The 16,678-nt window shown below is 50.4% G+C and overlaps 1 protein-coding gene across 3 annotated transcripts in view; it reads left to right on the top strand.

Annotated features, from left to right (window-relative positions):
- The window catches only part of ADCK5 (aarF domain containing kinase 5), a 178,123-nt gene extending 162,542 nt beyond the window's left edge, over nucleotides 1-15,581 (top strand). For all 3 annotated transcript variants that reach the window (XM_063921063.1, XM_063921062.1, XM_063921061.1), the window contains one exon: nucleotides 15,425-15,581. In XM_063921063.1, the coding sequence (XP_063777133.1) occupies nucleotides 15,425-15,530 (106 nt within the window). In that variant the 3' untranslated portion in view covers nucleotides 15,531-15,581. The remainder of the gene's footprint in view (nucleotides 1-15,424) is intronic.
- Nucleotides 15,582-16,678: the final 1,097 nt, after the last annotated feature.

Here is a 16,678-nt window from a genome sequence, read left to right as displayed (position 1 = left end):
GCCCTGTCGGTTTACATGGGCGACTGCCGTGATGTTGTCTGATTGGATCAGTACCGGCTGGTTTTGAAGCAGGGGCCTTGCCTGACTTAGGGCATTGTAAATGGCCCTCAGTTCCAGAATATTTATGTGTAGGGAAGACTCCTGACTTGACCAAAGTCCTTGGAAATTTCTTCCCTGTGTGACTGCCCCCCAGCCTCGAAGGCTGGCATCCGTGGTCACCAGGACCCAGTCCTGTATGCCGAATCTGCGGCCCTCTAGAAGATGAGCACTCTGCAGCCACCACAGCAGAGACACCCTGGTCCTTGGAGACAGGGTTATCAGCCGATGCATCTGAAGATGCGATCCCGACCACTTGTCCAAGAGGTCCCACTGAAGGGTTCTTGCATGGAACCTACCGAATGGAATTGCTTCGTATGAAGCTACCATTTTTCCGAGGACTCGTGTGCAGTGATGCACCGATACCTGTTTTGGTTTCAGGAGGTCTCTGACTAGAGATGACAGCTCCTTGGCTTTCTCCTGCGGGAGAAACACTTTTTTCTGTTCTGTGTCCAGAACCATCCCCAGGAACAGTAGGCGTGTGGAAGGAACCAGCTGTGACTTTGGAATGTTTAGAATCCATCCGTGCTGTTGTAGCACCTCCCGAGATAGTGCTACTCCGACCAACAACTGCTCCTTGGACCTCGCCTTTATAAGGAGATCGTCCAAGTACGGGATAATTAAAATAAGAATTTACTTACCGATAATTCTATTTCTCATAGTCCGTAGTGGATGCTGGGGACTCCGAAAGGACCATGGGGAATAGCGGCTCCGCAGGAGACTGGGCACAAAGTAAAAGCTTTAGGACTAGCTGGTGTGCACTGGCTCCTCCCCCTATGACCCTCCTCCAAGCCTCAGTTAGGATACTGTGCCCGGACGAGCGTACACAATAAGGAAGGATTTTGAATCCCGGGTAAGACTCATACCAGCCACACCAATCACACCGTACAACTTGTGATCTGAACCCAGTTAACAGCATGATAACAGAAGGAGCCTCTGAAAAGATGGCTCACAACAACAATAACCCGATTTTTGTAACAATAACTATGTACAAGTAATGCAGACAATCCGCACTTGGGATGGGCGCCCAGCATCCACTACGGACTATGAGAAATAGAATTATCGGTAAGTAAATTCTTATTTTCTCTAACGTCCTAGTGGATGCTGGGGACTCCGAAAGGACCATGGGGATTATACCAAAGCTCCCAAACGGGCGGGAGAGTGCGGATGACTCTGCAGCACCGAATGAGAGAACTCCAGGTCCTCCTCAGCCAGGGTATCAAATTTGTAGAATTTAGCAAACGTGTTTGCCCCTGACCAAGTAGCTGCTCGGCAAAGTTGTAAAGCCGAGACCCCTCGGGCAGCCGCCCAAGATGAGCCCACTTTCCGTGTGGAATGGGCTTTTACAGATTTTGGCTGTGGCAGGCCTGCCACAGAATGTGCAAGCTGAATTGTACTACAAATCCAACGAGCAATCGTCTGCTTAGAAGCAGGAGCACCCAGCTTGTTGGGTGCATACAGGATAAACAGCGAGTCAGATTTTCTGACTCCAGCCGTCCTGGAAACATATATTTTCAGGGCCCTGACTACGTCCAGCAACTTGGAATCCTCCAAGTCCCTAGTAGCCGCAGGCACCACAATAGGTTGGTTTAAGTGAAATGCTGAAACCACCTTAGGGAGAAATTGAGGACGAGTCCTCAATTCTGCCCTGTCCGTATGAAAAATTAGGTAAGGGCTTTTATAGGATAAAGCCGCCAATTCTGATACACGCCTGGCTGAAGCCAGGGCTAACAGCATTACCACTTTCCATGTGAGATATTTCAAGTCCACAGTGGTGAGTGGTTCAAACCAATGTGATTTTAGGAATCCCAACACTACATTGAGATCCCAAGGTGCCACTGGAGGCACAAAAGGAGGCTGTATATGCAGTACTCCCTTGACAAACGTCTGAACTTCAGAAACAGAAGCTAGTTCTTTTTGGAAGAATATCGACAGGGCCGAAATTTGAACCTTAATGGACCCTAATTTGAGGCCCATAGACAGTCCTGTTTGCAGGAAATGCAGGAATCGACCCAGTTGAAATTCCTCCGTAGGGGCCTTCCTGGCCTCACACCACGCAACATATTTACGCCAAATACGGTGATAATGTTGTACGGTTACATCCTTCCTGGCTTTGATCAGGGTAGGGATGACTTCATCCGGAATGCCTTTTTCCTTCAGGATCCGGCGTTCAACCGCCATGCCGTCAAACGCAGCCGCGGTAAGTCTTGGAACAGACATGGTCCCTGCTGGAGCAGGTCCTGTCTTAGAGGTAGAGGCCACCGGTCTTCCGTGAGCATCTCTTGAATTTCCGGGTACCAAGTCCTTCTTGGCCAATCCGGAGCCACGAGTATAGTCTTTACTCCTCTCCTTCTTATGATTCTCAGTACTTTTGGTATGAGAGGAAGAGGAGGGAACACATACACTGACCGGTACACCCACGGTGTTACCAGAGCGTCCACAGCTATTGCCTGAGGGTCCCTTGACCTGGAGCAATATCTGTCCAGTTTTTTGTTGAGGCGAGACGCCATCATGTCCACCTTTTGGTTTTTCCCAACGGTTTACAATCAATGTGGAAGACTTCTGGGTGAAGTCCCCACTCCCCCGGGTGAAGATCGTGTCTGCTGAGGAAGTCTGCTTCCCAGTTGTCCACTCCCGGAATGAACACTGCTGACAGTGCTATCACATGATTTTCCGCCCAGCGAAGAATCCTTGCCACTTCCGTCATTGCCCTCCTGCTTCTTGTGCCGCCCTGTCTGTTTACGTGGGCGACTGCCGTGATGTTGTCCGACTGGATCAATACTGGCTGACCCTGAAGCAGAGGCCTTGCCTGACTTAGGGCATTGTAAATGGCCCTTAGTTCCAGGATATTTATGTGAAGTGACGTTTCCATGCTTGACCACAAGCCCTGGAAATTTTTTCCCTGTGTGACTGCTCCCCAGCCTCTCAGGCTGGCATCCGTGGTCACCAGGACCCAATCCTGAATGCCGAATCTGCGGCCCTCTAGGAGATGAGCACTCTGTAACCACCACAGGAGAGACACCCTTGTCCTTGGAGACAGGGTTATCCGCTGATGCATTTGAAGATGCGATCCGGACCATTTGTCTAGCAGATCCAACTGAAAAGTTCTTGCGTGGAATCTGCCGAATGGAATCGCTTCGTAAGAAGCCACCATCTTTCCCAGGACCCTTGTGCACTGATGCACTGACACCTGGCCTGGTCTTAGGAGTTTCCTGACTAGGTCGGATAACTCCCTGGCTTTCTCTTCCGGGAGAAACACTTTTTTCTGTACTGTGTCCAGAATCATCCCTAGGAACAGCAGACGTGTCGTCGGAATCAGCTGCGATTTTGGAATATTTAGAATCCATCCGTGCTGTCGTAGTACTATTTGAGATAGTGCTACTCCGACCTCTAACTGTTCTCTGGACCGTGCCCTTATCAGGAGATCGTCCAAGTAAGGGATAATTAAGACGCCTTTTCTTCGAAGAAGAATCATCATTTCGGCCATTACCTTGGTAAAGACCCGGGGTGCCGTGGACAATCCAAACGGCAGCGTCTGAAACTGATAGTGACAGTTCTGTACCACAAACCTGAGGTACCCTTGGTGAGAAGGGCAAATTGGGACATGGAGGTAAGCATCCTTGATGTCCAGAGACACCATGTAGTCCCCTTCTTCCAGGTTCGCTATCACTGCTCTGAGTGACTCCATCTTGAACTTGAACCTTTTTATGTAAGTGTTCAAGGCTTTCAGATTTAAAATGGGTCTCACCGAGCCGTCCGGCTTCGGTACCACAAACAGCGTGGAGTAATACCCCTTTCCCTGTTGTAGGAGGGGTACCTTGATTATCACTTGCTGGGAATACAGCTTGTGAATGGCTTCCAATACCGCCTCCCTGTCGGGGGTAGACGTTGGTAAAGCAGACTTCAGGAACCGGCGAGGGGGAGACGTCTCGAATTCCAATTTGTACCCCTGAGATACTACCTGCAGGATCCAGGGGTCCACTTGCGAGTGAGCCCACTGCGCGCTGAAATTCTTGAGACGGGCCCCCACCGTGCCTGAGTCCGCTTGTAAGGCCCCAGCGTCATGCTGAGGACTTGGCAGAAGCGGGGGAGGGCTTCTGTTCGTGGGAAGAAGCTGTCTGTTGCAGTCTTTTTCCCCTTCCTCTGCCCCGGGGCAGATATGAGTGGCCTTTTGCCCGCTTGCCCTTATGGGGACGAAAGGACTGAGCCTGAAAAGACGGTATCTTTTTCTGCTGCGAGGTGACTTGGGGTAAAAAGGTGGATTTCCCAGCCGTTGCCGTGGCCACCAGGTCCGATAGACCGCCCCCAAATAACTCCTCCCCTTTATACTGCAATACTTCCATATGCCGTTTGGAATCCGCATCCCCTGACCACTGTCGCGTCCATAATCCTCTTCTGGCAGAAATGGACATCGCACTTACTCTTGATGCCAGAGTGCAAATGTCTCTCTGTGCATCTCGCATATATAGGAATGCATCCTTTAAATGCTCTATAGTCAATAATATATTGTCCCTGTCCAGGGTATCAATATTTTCAGTCAGGGAATCCGACCAAGCCACCCCAGCACTGCACATCCAGGCTGAGGCGATCGCTGGTCGCAGTATAACACCAGTATGTGTGTATATACTTTTAAGGATATTTTCCAGCATCCTATCTGCTGGCTCCTTAAGGGCGGCCGTTTCTGGAGACGGTAACGCCACTTGTTTTGATAAGCGTGTGAGCGCCTTATCCACCCTAGGGGGTGTTTCCCAACGAGCCCTAACCTCTGCTGGGAAGGGATATAGTGCCAATAATTTTTTAGAAATTAGCAGTTTTTTGTCGGGGGTAACCCACGCTTCATCACACACTTCATTCAATTCATCTGATTCAGGAAAAACTACGGGTAGTTTTTTCACACCCCACATAATACCCCTTTTTGTGGTACTTGCAGTATCAGAGATGTGCAAAACCTCCTTCATTGCCGTGATCATGTAACGTGTGGCCCTACTGGAAAATACGTTTGTTTCTTCACCGTCGACACTGGAGTCAGTGTCTGTGTCCGTGTCGACCCACTGAGGTAACGGGCGTTTAATAGCCCCTGACAGTGTTTGATACGCCTGGACAGGCACTAACTGAGCTGCCGGCTGTCTCATGTCGTCAACAGTTTTCTGTAACGTGCCGACACTGTCACGTAATTCCTTAATTACGGTCATCCATTCAGGTGTCGACTCCCTAGGGGGTGACATCACCATTATAGGCAATTGCTCCGCCTCCACATCATTTTCCTCCTCATACATGTCGACACACACGTACCGACACCCAGCACACACACAGGGAATGCTCTGATAGAGGACAGGACCCACTTAGCCCCTTGGGGAGACAGAGGGAAAGTTTGCCAGCACACACCAGAGCGCTATATATGTATAGGGACAACCTTACAATAAGTGTCTATCCCTTATAGCTGCTTATATCTGTTATTTTGCCAAATAAGTGCCCCCCTCTCTTTTTTACCCTGTTTCTGTAGTTGCAGGATGCAGGGGAGATTCTGGGAGCCTTCCTACCAGCGGAGCTGTGTGGGAAAAATGGCGCTGTGTGCTGAGGAGATAGGCCCCGCCCCCTTCACGGCGGGCTCTTCTCCCGCTTTTTTCTGGAAAACTGGCAGGGGTTAAATACATCCATATAGCCCAGGAGCTATATGTGATGTATTTTTTGCCAAATAAGGTAAATTCATTGCTTCCCAGGGCGCCCCCCCCCAGCGCCCTGCACCCTCAGTAACCGAAGTGTGAAGTGTGCTGAGAGCAATGGCGCACAGCTGCAGTGCTGTGCGCTACCTTATGAAGACAGGAAAGTCTTCTGCCGCCGATTTATGGACCTCTTCTTGCTTCAGCATCTGTAAGGGGGCCGGCGGCGCGGCTCCGGGACCCATCCATGGCTGGGCCTGTGATCGTCCCTCTGGAGCTAATGTCCAGTAGCCTAAGAAGCCCAATCCACTCTGCACGCAGGTGAGTTCGCTTCTTCTCCCCTTAGTCCCTCGATGCAGTGAGCCTGTTGCCAGCAGGTCTCACTGAAAATAAAAAACCTATTTAAACTTTTACTCTAAGCAGCTCAGGAGAGCCACCTAGATTGCACCCTTCTCGTTCGGGCACAAAATCTTAACTGAGGCTTGGAGGAGGGTCATAGGGGGAGGAGCCAGTGCACACCAGCTAGTCCTAAAGCTTTTACTTTGTGCCCAGTCTCCTGCGGAGCCGCTATTCCCCATGGTCCTTTCGGAGTCCCCAGCATCCACTAGGACGTTAGAGAAAACTCCCTTTTTTCGAAGGAGTATCATCATCTCTGCCATTACCTTGGTAAACACCCTCGGTGCCGTGGACAGTCCAAACGGCAGTGTCTGGAATTGGTAATGGCAATCCTGTACCACAAATCTGAGGTACTCCTGGTGAGGATGGTAAATGGGGACATGCAGGTAAGCATCCTTGATGTCCAGGGATACCATGTAATCCCCCTCGTCCAGGCTTGCAATAACCGCCCTGAGCGATTCCATCTTGAACTTGAATGTTTTTATGTATGTGTTCAAGGATTTCAAATTTAAAATGGGTCTCACCGAACCGTCCGGTTTCGGTACCACAAACAGTGTGGAATAGTAACCCCGTCCTTGTTGAAGTAGGGGCACCTTGACTATCACCTGCTGGGAATACAGCTTGTGAATTGCCTCTAGCACAGCCTCCCTGCCCGAGGGAGTTGTCGGTAAGGCAGATTTGAGGAAACGGCGGGGGGGAGGCGCCTCGAATTCCAGCTTGTACCCCTGAGATACTACTTGAAGGATCCAGGGATCCACCTGTGAGCGAGCCCACTGATCGCTGAAATTTTTGAGGCGGCCCCCCACCGTACCTGGCTCCGCCTGTGGAGCCCCACCGTCATGCGGCGGACTTGGAAGAAGCGGGGGAGGACTTTTGTTCCTGGGAACCTGCTGTTTGTTGCAGCTTTTTTCCCCTACCTCTGCCTCTGGACAGAAGGGACCCGCCTTTTCCCCGCCTGTTTTTCTGGGGTCGAAAGGACTGTACCTGATAATACGGTGCTTTCTTAGGCTGTGAGGGGACATGGGGCAAAAATGATGACTTCCCAGCTGTTGCTGTGGAAACAAGGTCTGAGAGACCATCCCCGAATAATTCCTCACCCTTATAAGGCAAAACTTCCATGTGCCTTTTGGAATCTGCATCTCCTGTCCACTGCCGAGTCCATAAGCCTCTCCTAGCAGAAATGGACAGAGCACTTATTTTAGATGCCAGTCGGCAGATCTCCCTCTGTGCATCTCTCATGTATAAGACTGAGTCTTTTATATGCTCTACGGTTAGCAGAATAGTGTCCCTGTCTAGGGTGTCAATATTTTCTGACAGGGAATCTGACCAAGCAGCAGCAGCACTGCACATCCATGCTGAAGCAATCGCTGGTCTCAGTATAGTACCTGAGTGTGTATATACAGACTTCAGGATCGCCTCCTGCTTTCTATCAGCAGGTTCCTTTAGAGCGGCCGTATCCGGAGACGGTAGTGCCACCTTTTTTGACAAGCGTGTGAGCGCTTTATCCACTCTAGGGGGTGTTTCCCAACGTGACCTATCCTCTGGCGAGAAAGGGAACGCCATTAGTAACTTTTTAGAAATTACCAATTTTTTATCGGGGGAAGTCCACGCTTCTTCACACACTTCATTTAATTCTTCAGATGGGGGAAAAACTATTGGTAGTTTTTTCTCCCCAAACATAATACCCTTTTTTGAGGTACCTGGGTTTATATCAGAAAGGTGTAATACCTCTTTCATTGCCTCAATCATGCAACGAATGGCCCTAGTGGACATTAAATTAGACTCTTCGTCGTCGACACTGGTATCAGTATCCGTGTCGACATCTGTTTCTGCCATCTGAGGTAGCGGGCGCTTTAGAGCCCCTGATGGCCTTTGAGTCGTCTGGGCAGGCACGAGCTGAGAAGCCGGCTGTCCCGCATTTGGCATGTCGTCAAATTTTTTATGTAAGGAGTCGACACTTGCACGTAATTCCTTCCATAACTCCATCCACTCAGGTGTCTGCCCCGCAGGGGGTGACATCACATTTATAGGCATCTGCTCTGCCTCCACATAAGCCTCCTCATCAAACATGTCGACACAGCCGTACCGACACACCGCACACACACACAGGGAATGCTCTGACAGAGGACAGGACCCCACAAAAAGCCCTTTGGGGAGACAGAGTGAGAGTATGCCAGCACACACCAGAGCGCTATATAATACAGGGACTAACTGAATTATATCCCCTTATAGCTGCTATAAATTATATACTGCGCCTAAATTTAGTGCCCCCCCTCTCTTTTTTACCCTTCTGTAGTGCAGACTGCAGGGGAGAGCCAGGGAGCTTCCTTCCAGCGGAGCTGTGAGGGAGAAATGGCGCCAGTGTGCTGAGGGAGATAGCTCCGCCCCTTTTTCAACTGACTTTTCTCCCGCTTTTTTATGGAATCTGGCAGGGGTATTTATCACATATATAGCCTCTGGGGCTATATATTGTGATTATTTTGCCAGCCAAGGTCTAATTATTGCTGCTCAGGGCGCCCCCCCCCAGCGCCCTGCACCCATCAGTGACCGGAGTGTGAGGTGTACAAGAGGAGCAATGGCGCACAGCTGCAGTGCTGTGCGCTACCTTGGTGAAGACTGAAGTCTTCTGCCGCCGATTTTTCCGGACCTCTTCTAGCTTCTGGCTCTGTAAGAAGGACGGTGGCGCTGCTCCGGGAACGAACACCAAGGACGGGTCCTGCGGTCGATCCCTCTGGAGCTAATGGTGTCCAGTAGCCTAAGAAGCCCAAGCTAGCTGCAAGCACGTAGGTTCGCTTCTTCTCCCCTTAGTCCCTCGTTGCAGTGAGCCTGTTGCCAGCAGGTCTCACTGTAAAATAAAAAACCTAAAATATACTTTCTTTCTAGGAGCTCAGGAGAGCCCCTAGTGTGCATCGAGCTCGGCCGGGCACAGAAATCTAACTGAGGTCTGGAGGAGGGGCATAGAGGGAGGAGCCAGTGCACACCAGATAGTACCTAATCTTTCTTTTAGAGTGCCCAGTCTCCTGCGGAGCCCGTCTATTCCCCATGGTCCTTACGGAGTTCCCAGCATCCACTAGGACGTCAGAGAAAGTAGGATGAGACCCAGGATAGGACAGTGCCCTGAGGACCTAGGGATGTAGTGTCTGTATGAGGAGAGGTCACAGTGTCACATGCAGCAGAGACACCAGAGAGGGGAACACAGAGAGCGATTAGATAAGTAGGATGAGACCAGGATAGGACAGTGTCCTGAGGACCTAGGGATGTAGTGTCTGTATGAGGAGAGGTCACAGTGTCACATGCAGCAGAGACACCAGAGAGAGGAACACTGAGAGAGCGAACAGATAAGTAGGATGAGACCAGGATAGGACAGTGTCCTGAGGACCTAGGGATGTAGTGTCTGTATGAGAGGTCACAGTGTCACATGCAGCAGAGACACCAGAGAGGGGAACACAGAGAGCGATTAGATAAGTAGGATGAGACCAGGATAGGACAGTGTCCTGAGGACCTAGGGATGTAGTGTCTGTATGAGGAGAGGTCACAGTGTCACATGCAGCAGAGACACCAGAGAGAGGAACACTGAGAGAGCGAACAGATAAGTAGGATGAGACCAGGATAGGACAGTGTCCTGAGGACCTAGGGATGTAGTGTCTGTATGAGAGGTCACAGTGTCACATGCAGCAGAGACACCAGAGAGGGGAACACAGAGAGCGATTAGATAAGTAGGATGAGACCAGGATAGGACAGTGTCCTGAGGACCTAGGGATGTAGTGTCTGTATGAGGAGAGGTCACAGTGTCACATGCAGCAGAGACACCAGAGAGGGGAACACTGAGAGAGCGATTAGATAAGTAGGATGAGACCAGGATAGGACAGTGCCCTGAAGACCTAGGGATGTAGTGTCTGTATGAGGAGAGGTCACAGTGTCACCTGTAGCAGAGACCCAGAGAGGGGAACACTGAGAGCGATTAGATAAGTAGGATGAGACCCAGGATAGGACAGTGTCCTGAGGACCTAGGGATGTAGTGTCTGTATGAGGAGAGGTCACAGTGTCACATGCAGCAGAGACACCAGAAAGGAGAACACTGAGAGAGCGATTAGATAAGTAGGATGAGACCCAGGATAGGACAGTGTCCTGAGGACCTAGGGATGTAGTGTCTGTATGAGGATAGGTCACAGTATCACATGCAGCAGAGACACCAGAGAGGGGAACACTGAGAGAGCGATTAGATTAGTAGGATGAGACCCAGGATAGGACAGTGTCCTGAGGACCTAGGGATGTAGTGTCTGTATGAGGAGAGGTCACAGTGTCACATGCAGCAGAGACACCAGAGAGGGGCAGAGAGTGATTAGATAAGTAGGATGAGACCAGGATAGGACAGTGTCCTGAGGACCTAGGGATGTAGTGTCTGTATGAAAAGAGGTCACAGTGTTACATGCAGCAGAGACATAGAGAGAGGAACACAGAGAGCGATTAGATAAGTAGGATGAGACCAGGATAGGACAGTGTCCTGAGGACCTAGGGGTGTAGTGTCTGTATGAGGAGAGGTCACAGTATCACATACAGCTAAGACACCAGAGAGGGGAATACAGAGAGCGATTAGATAAGTAGGATGAGACCAGGATAGGACAGTGTCCTGAGGACCTAGGGATGTAGTGTCTGTATGAGGAGAGGTCACAGTATCACATACAGCTGAGACACCAGAGAGGGGAATACAGAGAGCGATTAGATAAGTAGGATGAGACCAGGATAGGACAGTGTCCTGAGGACCTAGGGATGTAGTGTCTGTATGAGGAGAGGTCACAGTGTCACATGCAGCAGAGACACCAGAGAGGGGAACACAGAGAGCGATTAGATAAGTAGGATGAGACCAGGATAGGACAGTGTCCTGAGGACCTAAGGATGTAGTGTCTGTATGAGGAGAGGTCACAGTGTCACATGCAGCAGAGACACCAGAGAGGGTAACACAGAGAGCGATTAGATTAGTAGGATGAGACCAGAATAGGACAGTGTCCTGAGGACCTAGGGATGTAGTATCTATATTTGATGCAGGATGTGAAGGGTATTTGGGGTAACAAGGGCTGTTGCTGGGGTTTGGGTTGGATGTGGTGCTGCCATGCCCGGAGAGAAGTTGCTTCTGAGATGTGGAAGGTTTGTAGGGAATGGATTGAAATGAGAATACTGTGGGGATGTGGGGACTGGATAGAGGTCAGTGACACTGAGCTTGGAGTGAGAGAGGAGACTACCAGCGATACGCTGGTGATTGAAGAGGGAAAGGAATTACATAGATCGTCAACTGAGGATAGTCTGGTGTCTATGACCAGGGCAGTGGCCATCCTGCCTTCAGATACCCTCTAACCTCCCCTTGGGCTTTCCCATTTGACTATGAATAGCGAGTGATCTTGAAGTCACCTACAGTATGATGATAGTGGGGATGTCAGCGGATAAAAGACGAGGGAGCCGGGTAAGTAAATGTTCAAGAAAATGTTGATGTGGTCCAGGTGACTTATAGATAGCAGCAACATGCAGAGATAATGGGGTGATAGTTCTGATTGTACTTCTACATGTGGTAGACCTGTAATGGTGCAATACTGGGACAGTAATATTTCAACCCCACCATCTTTACTGCTTCCTGGCCTGGATGTGTGGAGAACATTGTGGGAGAGGGCTACAGGGGAGACAGTGTCTGGTTGTGTGAGACATGTTTCTGTTCGTGCCAGGAAGTTGCGGTTGTTAGAGAGAGGTCATGGATAAAGGATATCATGTTACAGACAGAGCGGTCATTCTATAGAACACATTTAGGTGATAGGAGATGGGTGATAAATTTGAGGTTTGCTGGATTCCTATACTGTTTTTAATTAGATGCACGTACGCTGTGTAAGAGGGCTCTGGATGTGATGATATATCACCAGCTGATGGAGCAGTGATAGGGATGAAACAGGCGGTTATAGGATGTGTGGGATTCTATTTTCAGGTGCACAGATCAGAAAATAAGATGCATGATAAAAGGGAGTGCAGTTTGGGGGCAGTACGGACAGAGGGGTGCGATACAGGGAGATAGAAGGGTGTTACAGCTCTGGAGAAACTAACATGGAAGGAATGAAAGGAAAGAAAAGCAATTTATGAAACATTACAGATGGAATACAGAGGACACAGAGAGGAAGAGCAAGTAATGTCCACAGATATTGTCAGTGTATCTGCTGCAACCGGTCTCACCTGTGTTTGTGATCCTGACAGAGGGAAGTGTCTGGCTTTTCATGCGTGCTGAGGGCCATGAGTTAGGAAGATGATGTTTAGAATGGCCCTGGGCGGGTGTGCTGGTGTGGGACTACTGAAATACCCTGTGATGTAGACGGAGCACATCAGATGCCCCCCCCCCCCCCCCCCCCTGCAACCAGTTGTTACACAGCGACAGTGTATCGGTTACATTACTGAAAGGCCTACCTTACCTCTAATAATAACCTATGTCCAGGGATAGATGTGTAAGCGCCTAGCTCCAGGGATTGATGTGTAAGCGCCTATGTCCAGGGATTGATGTGTAAGCGCCCATCTCCAGGGATAGATGTGTAAGCGCCTAGCTCCAGGGATAGATGTGTAAGCGCCTAGCTCCAGGGATAGATGTGTAAGCGCCTAGCTCCAGGGATAGATGTGTAAGCGCCTAGCTCCAGGGATAGATGTGTAAGCGCCTAGCTCCAGGGATAGATGTGTAAGCGCCTAGCTCCAGGGATAGATGTGTAAGCGCCCATCTCCAGGGATTGATGTGTAAGCGCCTAGCTCCAGGGATTGATGTGTAAGCGCCTAGCTCCAGGGATAGATGTGTAAGCGCCTAGCTCCAGGGATTGATGTGTAAGCGCCCATCTCCAGGGATTGATGTGTAAGCGCCTAGCTCCAGGGATAGATGTGTAAGCGCCTAGCTCCAGGGATAGATGTGTAAGCGCCTATCTCCAGGGATTGATGTGTAAGCGCCTAGCTCCAGGGATTGATATGTAAGCGCCCATCTCCAGGGATTGATGTGTAAGCGCCTATCTCCAGGGATAGATGTGTAAGCGCCTACCTCCAGGGATAGATGTGTAAGCGCCTAGCTCCAGGGATAGATGTGTAAGCGCCTATCTCCAGGGATTGATGTGTAAGCGCCTAGCTCCAGGGATTGATATGTAAGCGCCCATCTCCAGGGATTGATGTGTAAGCGCCTATCTCCAGGGATAGATGTGTAAGCGCCTACCTCCAGGGATAGATGTGTAAGCGCCTAGCTCCAGGGATAGATGTGTAAGCGCCTAGCTCCAGGGATAGATGTGTAAGCGCCTAGCTCCAGGGATTGATGTGTAAGCGCCTAGCTCCAGGGATTGATGTGTAAGCGCCCATCTCCAGGGATTGATGTGTAAGCGCCTATCTCCAGGGATTGATGTGTAAGCGCCTATCTCCAGGGATAGATGTGTAAGCGCCTACCTCCAGGGATAGATGTGTAAGCGCCTACCTCCAGGGATAGATGTGTAAGCGCCTAGCTCCAGGGATAGATGTGTAAGCGCCTAGCTCCAGGGATAGATGTGTAAGCGCCTAGCTCCAGGGATTGATGTGTAAGCGCCTAGCTCCAGGGATTGATGTGTAAGCGCCCAGCTCCAGGGATTGATGTGTAAGCGCCCATCTCCAGGGATTGATGTGTAAGCGCCCATCTCCAGGGATTGATGTGTAAGCGCCCATCTCCAGGGATAGATGTGTAAGCGCCCAGCTCCAGGGATAGATGTGTAAGCGCCTATCTCCAGGGATTGATGTGTAAGCGCCTAGCTCCAGGGATTGATGTGTAAGCGCCCATCTCCAGGGATTGATGTGTAAGCGCCCATCTCCAGGGATAGATGTGTAAGCGCCCAGCTCCAGGGATTGATGTGTAAGCGCCCATCTCCAGGGATTGATGTGTAAGCGCCTAGCTCCAGGGATAGATGTGTAAGCGCCCAGCTCCAGGGATTGATGTGTAAGCGCCCATCTCCAGGGATTGATGTGTAAGCGCCTAGCTCCAGGGATAGATGTGTAAGCGCCTAGCTCCAGGGATTGATGTGTAAGCGCCTAGCTCCAGGGATTGATGTGTAAGCGCCCATCTCCAGGGATTGATGTGTAAGCGCCCATCTCCAGGGATTGATGTGTAAGCGCCCATCTCCAGGGATAGATGTGTAAGCGCCCAGCTCCAGGGATTGATGTGTAAGCGCCCATCTCCAGGGATTGATGTGTAAGCGCCTAGCTCCAGGGATAGATGTGTAAGCGCCTATCTCCAGGGATTGATGTGTAAGCGCCTAGCTCCAGGGATTGATGTGTAAGCGCCCATCTCCAGGGATTGATGTGTAAGCGCCCATCTCCAGGGATTGATGTGTAAGCGCCTAGCTCCAGGGATAGATGTGTAAGCGCCTAGCTCCAGGGATAGATGTGTAAGCGCCTATCTCCAGGGATTGATGTGTAAGCGCCTAGCTCCAGGGATAGATGTGTAAGCGCCTAGCTCCAGGGATAGATGTGTAAGCGCCTAGCTCCAGGGATTGATGTGTAAGCGCCCATCTCCAGGGATTGATGTGTAAGCGCCCAGCTCCAGGGATTGATGTGTAAGCGCCTATCTCCAGGGATAGATGTGTAAGCGCCTATCTCCAGGGATTGATGTGTAAGCGCCTAGCTCCAGGGATTGATGTGTAAGCGCCTAGCTCCAGGGATTGATGTGTAAGCGCCCATCTCCAGGGATTGATGTGTAAGCGCCTATCTCCAGGGATAGATGTGTAAGCGCCTACCTCCAGGGATAGATGTGTAAGCGCCTAGCTCCAGGGATAGATGTGTAAGCGCCTATCTCCAGGGATTGATGTGTAAGCGCCTAGCTCCAGGGATTGATGTGTAAGCGCCCATCTCCAGGGATTGATGTGTAAGCGCCCATCTCCAGGGATTGATGTGTAAGCGCCCATCTCCAGGGATTGATGTGTAAGCGCCCATCTCCAGGGATAGATGTGTAAGCGCCCAGCTCCAGGGATTGATGTGTAAGCGCCTATCTCCAGGGATTGATGTGTAAGCGCCTAGCTCCAGGGATTGATGTGTAAGCGCCTATCTCCAGGGATTGATGTGTAAGCGCCTAGCTCCAGGGATTGATGTGTAAGCGCCTAGCTCCAGGGATAGATGTGTAAGCGCCTAGCTCCAGGGATTGATGTGTAAGCGCCTAGCTCCAGGGGTTACTGGGGATTGATGTGTAAGCGTCATGCAGCATTTGGGATTATTACAGGGTCATATTAATGCTTATATACTTGTCTCTACTACAGGTGGGACAGCTTTATGCAGCATATCACATTCTTCATTGTCCGCCTTCTGATTCGCTTTGATTTTCTCACAGACAACGAGCAGATCCGTCAGTTCCTGCAGACATGACAGTGCTGGTGCCAAAGTGACCAATGATTCCAATAAACACTATTTTATTAATGTGTCTGTACTTTTTTCCCCCGAAGAGCCCGGACAGATTACAGGCCGTGTACTTTATTATATTATTGTTTGTACAGCACCACTGTATAGCACAGCGCTATAGAATTCCCATGATTCCCTGATGTCCGGCAGATCCAGCACTAGATTCCCCTCTGCCCACTTCAGGGTCTGTGTTACTGAGGAACCCGATAACCTGGGAGGAAAATGTGGAGAACATACGCTCTGCCTAGAGGGGACCCAGGTCAGGACCAGAGACATGTCCCCATGCTGTGAGGTAGCAGTACTAACCACTGTGCTGTAGGCATTTGGGATTGCCAGAGTAGAACAATCTTCCTCACTCCATGTCCTGTACTGACGCTGAGGACCCAGCTCACATCTGATGTTACCTTTACATCTTAGTGACCATTCCTTTCTCCTGTCACCTCCAGTCTACATCACTGGGACCACTCTCAGATGATTCTCCTGTCACCTCCACAGTCTACATCACTGGGACCACTGTCAGATGATTCTCCTGTCACCTCCACAGTCTACATCACTAGGACCACTCTCAGATGAGTCTCCTGTCACCTCCACAGTCTACATCACTGGGACCACTGTATTCTCCTGTCACCTCCACAGTCTACATCACTGGGACCACTCTCAGATGATTCTCCTGTCACCTCCACAGTCTACATCACTGGGACCACTCTCAGATGATTCTCCTGTCACCTCCACAGTCTACATCACTGGGACCACTGTCAGATGATTCTCCTGTCACCTCCACAGTCTACATCACTGGGACCACTGTCAGATGATTCTCCTGTCACCTCCACAGTCTACATCACTGGGACCACTCTCAGATGATTCTCCTGTCACCTCCACAGTCTACATCACTGGGACCACTCTCAGATGATTCTCCTGTCACCTCCACAGTCTACATCACTGGGACCACTGTCAGATGATTCTCCTGTCACCTCCACAGTCTACATCACTGGGACCACTCTCAGATGATTCTCCTGTCACCTCCACAGTCTACATCACTGGGACCACTCTCAGATGATTCTCCTGTCACCTCCACAGTCTACATCACTGGGACCACTGTCAGATGATTCTCCTGT

The sequence above is a fragment of the Pseudophryne corroboree genome, chromosome 5, assembly GCF_028390025.1.
Source record: "Pseudophryne corroboree isolate aPseCor3 chromosome 5, aPseCor3.hap2, whole genome shotgun sequence".
In the NCBI taxonomy this organism is placed as follows: Eukaryota; Metazoa; Chordata; class Amphibia; order Anura; family Myobatrachidae; genus Pseudophryne; species Pseudophryne corroboree.
This window is presented reverse-complemented; position numbering and strand designations above follow the sequence as displayed.